This window comes from Pyrgilauda ruficollis, unplaced genomic scaffold (assembly GCF_017590135.1).
Source record: "Pyrgilauda ruficollis isolate IOZ18807 unplaced genomic scaffold, ASM1759013v1 scaffold295, whole genome shotgun sequence".
NCBI classification, from domain to species: domain Eukaryota; kingdom Metazoa; phylum Chordata; class Aves; order Passeriformes; family Passeridae; genus Pyrgilauda; species Pyrgilauda ruficollis.
In genome coordinates, this window is record NW_024524322.1 from 25,351 (window position 1) to 36,064 (window position 10,714).

Here is a 10,714-nt window from a genome sequence, read left to right on the forward strand (position 1 = left end):
CCCTCCTGCCTCTTCCCAGGCTGGAATCGCCGCTGGGCCAGGTCGACCTCACCTGGCTGAAGCCAAAAAAAAGAGGGAAAAGCCCCAGAAATGAGAAGTTTCACCCCAAGACAGACGCCAGGGCTGCAGGAAGGTCCACAGCACAGGTGGGTTTTCCATGAATCCCAGTCCAAGGAAGGGCAGGAGGGACCAGGTGAGTCTGGAGAACCTGAATCCATCCCAGTCTGACCAGTTTGATGCCAGTGGAGAGCCCGGAGCCAGAAGGAGCACAGGTGAGCAGGAAGCACCTGAGGAGCAGCACAGGGAGTTCCAGGTGCTCTGGGAAGTTGGGTTCACCAGGAGCAGCAGGAGCTGGACACCTGCAGGGCTCTGTGGGATGGATCCTGAGGGCTGGAATGGCAGGAACAGTTCTTTGGGAAACACAGCCAGGTGAGGGTCACCTGCATGGATGGATGGAGCTCACCTGGGATGGGCAAGGAGCCAGCTGAGAGCTCCAGGCCCAGGTGACATTGCACCCATGGGGTAACAGGGACACCTGTGCACACCTGCAGGGCTCTGGTCCTGCAGGACCAGGAATTGCTCCAGCACCACCTGGATGCACAGAGCCCACCTGCAGTGGGCCAGGATCACAGGTAGGGACAGGGACACTCCTGCACATCCTAAATCCTGCTCCTTGGAGGGGCAGCTCCAACCCCTCAGCAGCTGCTGGAGGCACCTCCCAGCACGGGATGAATATCCCAGAAGGTTCCCACAGGTACAGGTGATCACTTCCAGGTGATGGAGGAGCCAACGAGGAGGTGAAGTTGGCTCAACCCCCCAGAATGTTCCAGGTGAGTTTGGGAATTCCAGTCTTGGGTCTCTTGTGCCAGTTCCAGGTGTTTCCCAATCCATCCCAGCTGCAGGTGAGTGGGAGCATCACCTGGATGAGGTGGGATGGGAGGCAGCCCAGGTGAGACATTCATTAAACAATCAGGAATGAGGGAAAAAGGACTTTTCCCTTAAAAACAAGGAAAGTGGAGGCAGCCAGGGGGGACAGAGCTGCCATGGGATCCAGGAGGCTCCAGCTCAGGTGAGTCCTGGCACAGGTGATCTCTGCCACGTGGGATGGAGAACAGGAAGGATCCGAGAGGCTGCAGCCCAGGTGAGTCCTGGCACAGGTGACCCCTACCAGGTGAGTGAAGGACTCCTGGCCGTGGGCCAGGTGACTCCTCTATCCAGAGCAGCCCCCACCAATTAAATAATCAATCCATGGAATAAATAATGGAGCCAGAGGGCCTGAGGCCACTCATATGGGCAGATGGGGGTGCTCCAGGTGCTCTGGGAGATTTTGGGGCGCTCCTCCCTTGCTCACAGCAGCAGGGACAGGTGGGACCCCCAGCTCTTTCTCAGGGGGGCTGGAAGCTGGAGCTGGATGCTCCACGTGGCCACTGCCACCCTTGGCACCTGCCCGTGGCTCCAGCTGGCAGTAGAGCCCAGGTGCATCGGGCAGGTAAGGCTGGGAGCCCACCTGGGCCGGCTGCCCCGGGGGGTAGCACAGGACAGGAGATTCCAGCGGGAACTGGGCTGGGATCAGGATGGTGGAGGTGAGCCCGGGGCACGGGGGAGCTTTCACCTGCCAGGTGTCATCCAGGTGCTCCCCCAGCACGCAGACCCCGCCCCCTTCTCCCCCAGAGCCGCTTCCAGAGTCTTCCTCAGCCTTCAGCCTCTCCAGCTCCTCGGCCGTCTGCAGGTGCAGCACCGCCCGCTCGTTCTCCGCCAGGTACTCCTGGAAGTCCTGAGTCTCGGGGGGCTGCGGGGGCGGCCAGCTGGGGCCAGGGAGGGCAGCGGCTCCTTCCTCCTCCTCCTCCTCCTCCCGCCGGTTCTCCAGCTCCAGCTTCATCAGGGTGTGCAGGAAGTGGGTGCGGACGCGCAGGGGGTTGAACTCGATGCGCCCGGCCACGTTCCCGCAGCCGTCCCGGGAGCAGCCGCACGGGAACGACGTGCGATCCACCTGGGCACAGGGCACACTGTGGCAGCCTGCAGGAGCCTGCCAGCCTGCCTCCCCCCCAGACATCCTGGCAGGGCTTTGTCCCAGCCAGGATCCCCCCCAGAGCCTGCATCCCCCCCAGACATCCTGGCAGGGCTTCATCCCAGCCAGGATCCCCCCAGAGCCTGAATCCCACCCCAAACATCCTGGCAGGGCTTTATCCCAGCCAGGTGTCTCCACAGGTGGAGGATCCCACAGGATCCCCCCCGCTGCCCAGAGCCTGAATCCCACCCCAGATCCCACCTGGACAGCAGGAATTTGGCTCTGGGGTGGGGAGAGGAGTTTATACATTCCAGGTATGGCCAAAACACCTGGAGCTGTTCCTGCTCCTTCAAGGAACAAGAGCACTCCAGCACCTGCTGCACCACAAACCCCAGCAGCCCCACCTGGCACCCTCTGCTCCCTCAAGGAGCAAGGACATGGGCACAGTGGGGGTGCCTCGAGGCCCACCTGTCCCCCCTTTTCCCAGCTCACCTGGCACCGGATGCCCTCACCTGGCACACCTGGCTCTCCCCACACCCCAGGAAGCACACGAGGAGCAGCCCCAAACCCCACCCCATCCCATCCAAACCCCTCCTGTCTCACCTGGCACTGGATACCCTCACCTGGCTCTCCTGACTCCTCAAGGAGCACAGAACAGCAAGCACAGGCACAGAAACAAGGAGGAGCCCCAAACCCCTCCCTGTGTCTCACCTGGCTCTCCCCACTCCCCAAGGAGCAGGAGCACAGAACAGGAAGCACAGGAGCAGCCTGGCCCTCATCCCTCCCACCCCAAACCCCTGCCCTGCAGCTCACCTGGCACTGGATGTCCTCACCTGGCTCTCCCCACTCCTCAAGGACAGGAAGCACACGAGGAACAGCCCCAAACCCCTCTCTGTGTCTCACCTGGCACACCTGGCTCCCCACACCCCAGGAAGCACACGAGGAGCAGCCTGATCCCCCCCCATGTCTCACCTGGCACTGGATGCTGGCCTGGCACACCTGGCTCTCCTCACCCCCCAGGAAGCACACGAGGAGCAGCCCCAAACCCGTCTCTGTGTCTCACCTGGCACACCTGGCTCTCCCCAGACCCCAGGAAGCACACGAGGAGCAGCCCCAAACCCCTCTCTGTCTCACCTGGCACACCTGGCTCTCCCCACCCCTCAGGAAGCACATAAGGAGCAGCCCCAAACCCCCCCGTGTCTCACCTGGCACTGGATGCCAGCCTGGCACACCTGGCTCTCCCCACCCCTCGGGAAGCACACGAGGAGCAGCCCAACCCCCCCGTGTCTCACCTGGCACACCTGGCTCTCCCCACCCCTGGGGAAGCACACGAGGAGCAGCCCAAACGCCCCCCTGTCTCACCTGGCACTGGATGCCGGCCTGGCTGCAGGCGCAGGTGCGCGGCTCGCAGGTCAGGCGGCACAGGCAGCCGCACTGCTCGCGGGACAGGCGCAGCGCCCGCAGCTCCTGCCGCTCCTCGGCGTCGATCCTGCGCACGCCCGAGGCGCGCAGCAGCGCCCGGCGCCGCTTGGTGGGCAGCGGCTGCAGGTAGAAATAATCGCCCACCTCCACCTGCCCCACATCCAGGTCGTCGTCGGACACGTCGGCCAAGGTGAGCCCCGCGGCCTCGGCCGACGGCACCGTCCCGTTCTGGGTCAGCTGCGGCGAGGGGAGAGGAAAAGGGTTAAAAATCAGCAAATTTGGGGAGTTGGAGAGAAAGTTAGGGTTGGTAAGCCCTGGGGAATGTGAAGGGTAGGCCCTTGCTTGCACCTGGTAAACACCTCACAAAAGCAATTCATTTCTTTGTTCACTTCTTTTTCTAGTGAGTTGCCCAGGTGGGACTTTTTGGCTGCTGTCTAATTAAATTTGAGGTGAAGTCCCCGAGGTCCTACAAGGTGGCTTTCACCTAATCGAGGAGAAAAACTTGAAAATTCAGGGAGTTAGAAAGAAAGTTAGGGTTGGTAAGCCCTGGGGAATGTGAAGGGTCGGCCCTTGTTGTATGTGCCTCCTCCAGCCAGGTCTCATGAACTCTTGGGGGTGAATAGCACACCCAAGATAGCTCAGCCACCTTTGGAGGCACAAAAATCAGCAGCACGGCTTCTGCTGCAGTGTTGGAAACAAAAGGGTTTCATAAAAGACAAAATAACAAACAGAAAAACCGAGCCAGGTGCACCAGGACCTTGGTTCTGGTAAAACACCTCACAAAAGCAATTAGCTCCTTTGTTCATTCCTTTTTCTGGCAAATTGCCCAGGTGGGACTTTTTGGCTGCTGTCTAATTAGCTGTCCTTAAATTTGAGGTGAAGTCCCCAAGGTCCTGTGAGGTGGCTTTTCACCTCAACTTCTGGGCTTCTTTCCTTTCTAGGGGGACAAGGATAGTTTTGCCACTCCATCAACAGGGAGCACATTCCTGCAGGCCCTGGGAAATGTCAGGCCTTGTGTTTGCTAGATCATGTGAAACTGCAGCTGTGTAATCAGTATATGGTAAATAATATAATTATTAGATATAATTATTGCTTAATCATGAGAAGAATCATGAGAAACTGTGTTAGGAGTTTGAGGGGGATCAGGAGAAATCCATACTTGAATGAAATCAATTGTAAAACAGAACTATGTAAGTTTAGTAATTAATATGTAAGTTATATAAGATAGAATATTTATAAAATATAAAACATGTTCAGCTCCAAATGTCGGAGTCAGATTTGGGTCTGCACCCCTGACACCCAGAGCTCTTCAATAAAAGCCCCTGCATGAAGCCATTCTGTGATTTTGTGTTCCTGAACACCACCAGAGGGACACGTGTGGGGATGTGGGACCACAGGGGTCACCTGCCCAGGTGTGCTTCCCTCCACCCAAACTGAGCCTTGTCCCTCCCAAGGCTTGTCCAACCCAAGGAAAATTGAATTTTGGGGTTTTTTTTTTTTTTTGGAAAGGCATTGCCAGATTCACCCTGGAACATCCTGATCACCCCCAGGTGCCACCCAGGTGTTTCCCACACAGGTTTTTCCCCCCAAAGATCCCCCCAAAGTGTTTCCCACCTGGATTCCCCTCACTTTGCCCCTCTTCCAACCTCGCTCTGGCATTTTGCACTTCTCTCCCCCAAACCCCTCCCCAAGGGCTTTCCCACCTGCCCACCACCAAACCCATCCAGGTATTTCCCCCCTGGATTCCCCCCTCCCAGCCCCAAAACCTGGCTCCCCCAAATCCAACCCCAGATATTCCCACCCAGATACTCTTTGTCACCCCAAATCCCCTCCAGGTACGATCCCCCACTGCTGCCCCTTCAGGTATCTCCCACCTGGATTCCCCCTCCCTCCCCAGTTATTTCCCACCTGGATTCCACCTTCCCTCCCAGGTATTTCCCACCTGGATCCTGCCCTCCCTCCCCAGGTATTCTCCACCCAGACACCCTCTGTTCCACCAAATGCCCTCCAGGTATTCCCCTCCTGGGTCTCCCACTGCTGCTCCTCCAGCTATTTCCCACCTGGATTCCACCCTCCCTCCCCAGCTATCTCCCACCTGAATTCCCCCTCCCTCCCTCCTTCCTCACGTATTTCCCACCCAGACACCCTCTGTTACCCCAAATCCCCTCGAGGTATTTCCCACCTGGATTCTGTCCCCGCTCACCTCTCTCCTCCTGGCGCGCAGTTTCTCCCTGCGCAGGTGCTGCCGCAGGTGCTGCCGGTGGCTCACCTGGCGCAGGTGAGCGAACTGGCTGAGGCTGTACCTGCGGGCACGGTGGTGCCGCGGGGCCATGCCCAGGGAGCTGCCCCCGGCGCTGGGCACGCAGGTGAAGCCCTGGCGCCGGGCGAAGTAGTAGACGGTGACCTGGGCGAAGCGCACGCGCTTCCCGCCCCGGCGCGCGCGGGAGCGCCGCAGGATGGACGGAGCTGCGGGCACAGCGCAGGTCAGCACAACATCACCACCAAAATTACATTAAATTCACCCATTTTCCCTCTATTCCCCTCAAAAACTGAAAAAATATCCATTATTTCCCCTTAATTCCTTCCCCGCAAATGGTCTGGGAATGCGCCGCAGGATGGACGGAGCTGCGGGCACAGCACGGGTCAGCACAACATCACACCCAAAATTATATAAAATTCATCCATTTTCCATCTATTCCCGTCCAAAATTTAAAATTACATATTATTTCCCCTTAATTCCTCCCCTGCAAATGGTCAGGGAATGCACCGCAGGATGGACGGGGCTGCAAGCACAGCACAGATCAGCACAACATCACCCGAAAATTATATAAAATTCACCCATTTTCCCTCTATTTCCCTCCAAAATTGAAAAATCCCCATTATTTCCCCTTAATTCCTCCCCTGCAAATGGTCAGGGAATGCACCGCAGGGTGGACGGCGCTGCGGGCACAGCACAGGTCAGCACAACATCACACCCAAAATTATATAAAATTCACCCATTTTCCCTCTATTTCCCTCCAAAATTGAAAAATCCCCATTATTTCCCCTTAATTCCTCCCCTGCAAATGGTCAGAATTCTCCTCCAGGCTCCCTACAAACTCACCCCATCAAAATTCCCTCAAAATCCCTCCCCAGCTGCTCTAAAATTTCCCAAAATTGAAAGGAAATTCATGCTGGGCAAAGTAGTAGATGGTGACCTGGACCTTGGATGGATGGGGCTGCAGGCACAGCACAGGTCAGCAAAAAATCTCCCCCAAAATTATATAAAATTCACCCATCTTCCCTCTATTTCCCTCCAAAATTTAAAAATTATCCCGTAATTCCCCCCTGCAAATGGTCAGAATTTCGCTTCACATCCGCTCCAAACTCACCCTGTCAAAACTCCCCCAAAATCCCTCAACTCCTCTGAAGTTTCCCAAATTTCAAAGGACATTCAAGCCCCATGAACTCCCCAAATAATTCCCATGAATGCACCAATCCCCCAAACTTTCAAAAAACCACAGAAATTCCCCCAAGCCTCCAAAAAGTCCAAAATTCCTCTAAATTTCCTCAAAATTTTTAAAACATCTCAGTTGTCCCTCAAATTCTAAAGACTCACCAAAAATTTTAAAAAACCAAGTTAAAAAAAAAAAAGTCCCCAAATCCCCCAAAATTAAAAACCCCCAAACCCAATTAAAAACCCCCAAACCCAAAACCACCACGCTGTAAAATCCCTCCCTGAAAACACAAAAATTGCTACAAAATCCCAAAAAATCCCACATCATTCCCCGCCAAAATACCCCCACCACACCCAAAATCCCGAAACCCGTTAAAAAATCCTGAAGAATTCCTCCAAAAGAATAAAAGCCGCTCCGCGGATCCCGCCCCGGCCCGGTCCCGGCTCACGCGCGGCGCTGCCGGTGCTGCCGCCGCTGTCGCAGCTGTCGCCGCTGTCGCTCGTGGCGATCTCGTCGTCCGAGGTGGCGCCGCTGGATGATCCCGATCCCGATCCCGATGCTGATCCCGCATCCTCTGGCTTGCGCTTGACCGCGGCGCTCGGGAGCGCGGCCATCGGGGCTCGGCTCGCATGGAGAGCCCGGCGCGGAGCGGAGGGACCGGAGCGCCCTGCGGGGAGCAGCGGGACAGCCGCGGCTCAGCTCCCGCGGAATCGGCCCCATCCCAACCCGAGCGCGAGGTTCCAGCCCCGGCTGTGTGGATTTCATGAGTCATGCTGGCTCGGGATGGGCAGGAGATGGATTTTTCAGGAGTTCTGCCCTCCACATCCCGGAGAATTCTCGGTTCCGACGGGAGCTCCCCGTGCCAGCCCCATCACCGGGGATCTGCACAAACATTCACCCCAGCTTCCTCCATCCCAGCTGCTCCACTCGGGATTGATTTGGGATGGAATTAACCCAGATTCACCCCTGGAACATCCTGATCACCCCCTAAAATCTCCAGACATTCACCCCAGCTTCCTCCATCCCAGCTGCTCCACTCGGGATTGATTTGGGATGGAATTAACCCAGATTCACGCCTGGAACATCCCCATCACCCCCTAAAATCTCCAGACATTCACCCCAGCTTCCTCCATCCCAGCTGCTCCACTCGGGATTGATTTGGGATGGAATTAACCCAGATTCACGCCTGGAACATCCCCATCACCCCCTAAAATCTCCAGACATTCACCCCAGCTCCCTCCATCCCAGCTTTCCCATTAGGGATTGATTTGGGATGGAATCCACCCCAAACCAAAGGCAAAGCTTTGGCCTCCACCCAAAAAAAACCGGGATTTCAGGATTGATTTTCACCCAAAAACTGGAACTTCAGGAGTGATTTGGGATGGAATTCACCCCAAACCAAAAGAAAAGTGATTTTTTGGTTGGGTTTTTGGAACATCCTGATCACCCCCTAAAATCTCCAGACAAACATTCACCCCATCTTCCTCTATCCCAGCTTTTCCATTCAGGATGGATTTGGGATGGAATTCACCCCAAACCAAAGGAAAAGTCTTGGTTTGCACCCAAAAAACCAGGATTTTGGGATTGATTTGGGATGGAATTCACCCTAAACTAAAGGAAAAGCTTTTTTTTTTTTTTTTTTTTTTTGAAGAGGCACTGCTAAATTCAACCCTGGAACATCCTGATCACCCCCTAAAATCTCCAGACAAACATTCACCCCAGCTTCCTCTATCCCAGCTTTTCCATTCAGGATTGATTTGGGATGGAATTCACCCCAAACCAAAGGAAAAGTCTTGGTTTGCACCCAAAAAACAGGATTTTGGGATTGATTTGGGATGGAATTCACCCCAAACCAAAGGAAAAGCCATTTTTGGTTGGGTTTTTTTTGAAGAGGCACTGCCAGATTCACCCCTGGGACATCCTGATCACCCCCTAAAATCTCCAGACAAACATTCACCCCAGCTTCCTCTATCCCAGTTGTTCCATTTGGGATGGAAATCACCCCAAAACCAAAGGAAAAGTAATTTTTGTTGGGGTTTCTTTTGGAAAGGCACTGGTAGATTCACTCCTAGAACATCCTGATCTGCCCCTAAAATTCCCTAAAGTTCAGAAAAACCACTGGATGCTCCAAGAATTCCCAATCCATCACAGACTGGGAATGAGCCTCCCCGGGATTTTCCTGCTCCACACCCCTTAATCCCAAAAAAACTCAAAAAAATCCCAAATAACTCGTGGCAATATTTGGGATTTGGGGAAATTTCCAGCTCCAGGCTGGACAAGGGAATTTTTGCACCTGATTCCAATGGGGAAACTTCCAGGATGAATTTGGGAGCCCCCCAGGATGCTCTGGAGCCCTTTGGGGGTTGGGTTTTGGGTGGGATTTGTCAGATTTGCCCCCTTCAGAAAGGAATTTTGGGGTTCCAAAAGGAAGAGCATGAATTCCCAACCCATGCACCAGTTCAGGGTGAAATCCTGGGGTTTTTGGGAGGAAAAGTGGGGAATCCTGTGTTAGAGGGGGGGAAACAGGAAGGAATTGATCAATCCCAGGAGGAGCAGAGGTGGAAAACACCCTCAACCCCTTTCCAGCTGCCTAAAATTGCTGAAAGTCCTCAAATTATTCCCTAAAACTGCATTTCCATAGAAAATTCGAGCTGGAGTCTGGGTGGGATCCCACCACCTGCACAAGGATCCTTCCCCAGTGGATCTGGCAGGATGGGATTCCTATTCCTCACCTAAAAGCCCAAATTACTCCAAATTATCCTTTCCATGATGTAAAGAAACTCCTGAAAGTGTCAGAATGAAAGAAAAAAAAAAAAACCAAAACAAATAAATTAAAAGATCAGGTTTCCATTTTCAGCGATTTTTAAATCAGAAGGAATTTAAAATGAGAAAGAAAAAACTGGGTTCAAAAGCTGAGGAACTGGGGAATTTCTAGGATTAAACTTCACCAAAAGGAATTAAATTAATTTTTTTCCCCCATGTTCTGGAATAATTTCTGGAGCAGGGAAGGGATCAGGAGAGTTTGGGATTCCTGAACTCAGGAGCTGATCTGGGAAACCTCCTGGCTGAAAGAGCCTGGGAAGGAGGAACACGTGTCCCCAAGTGTTGGGGGACAGAAAGGTGACCCCAAAAAAACCTCCTTGGGCCCTGTGTCCTTCACTGGAATTGGGAGATCGAGGGGGGCCCATGAACACCTGGATCAGAGGCCCTGGAGGTGAAGGGGACCCCCAAAGGTGTTCCACAAGTACCTGGGTGGGGTCAGGTAGGGGGGGACGGAAAAGAGGATCCCACAAAAATCAAGGGACAAAGGTGGGAGAGAACCCAGAGCAGCTGGGTGCAGAGAGGAGCCCGGACAGGTGGGGGTGGGGCAGCAGGAGCCCCTTCCAGGGTGTCTCACCTGTCCCAGGGTCACCTGGGACCCCCCCGAATCACCCTGGGGGGAGGTGAGGCCTGGAGAGGGATCAGCCCAACACCCCTCCCCCACCTCTGGGGACACCTGACCCCCCAGGTGTGACCTCCCCATCATCATCATCATCATCACCAGCAGCTTCTAGAGCACCCCCAGCACAAGCCCTGTCCCCCCATGAGGTCCCCAAAGCCATTCTGAGGACCTCCAGTGCCCCCCCACAGTACAGCAAAGGGGAAACCCTGCCAGGACCCCCCAAAAGCCCCTCCCCAAATATAATGGGGGGCCCTACAAGGAGCTGTAAGGGCCCCCCACACCCTCTATAGACCCCATCCCCCACAGCCCCCCCAGATGTTTCCAGCAGGGGCAGCCCCACATTTCATACAGCCCCCCCATTTCCCACAGATCCCCAGTTCCAAGGACCCCCCCTCACCCCCCCAT

General features: G+C 54.9%; 1 protein-coding gene across 1 annotated transcript; it reads right to left on the reverse strand.

The window, feature by feature from the left end:
• CSRNP2 (cysteine and serine rich nuclear protein 2) lies at nucleotides 1-7,775 on the reverse strand. The gene is made up of 4 exons (XM_041472644.1): nucleotides 7,316-7,775; nucleotides 5,634-5,896; nucleotides 3,371-3,667; nucleotides 1-1,990 (listed from the first exon to the last, which is right to left on the reverse strand). Exons 1-4 carry the CDS (start codon nucleotides 7,479-7,481, stop codon nucleotides 1,286-1,288), a joined length of 1,431 nt encoding a protein of 476 aa, XP_041328578.1. The 5' UTR covers nucleotides 7,482-7,775; the 3' UTR covers nucleotides 1-1,285.
• Between the last annotated feature and the right edge of the window lie 2,939 nt (nucleotides 7,776-10,714).

What these genes read in the sequence shown, in the direction of transcription:
- CSRNP2 (XM_041472644.1), bottom strand. Translation starts at nt 7,481, where the DNA reads ATGGCCGCGCTCCCGAGCGCCGCGGTCAAGCGCAAGCCAGAGGATGCG. An exon ending in CAGCACCGGCAGCGCCGCGC is followed by an intron (nt 5,897 to 7,315) that starts GTGAGCCGGGAC and finishes CTGTGCCCGCAG; the next exon opens with CTCCGTCCATCCTGCGGCGC. An exon ending in AGGCCGGCATCCAGTGCCAG is followed by an intron (nt 1,991 to 3,370) that starts GTGAGACAGGGG and finishes CCCTGTGCCCAG; the next exon opens with GTGGATCGCACGTCGTTCCC.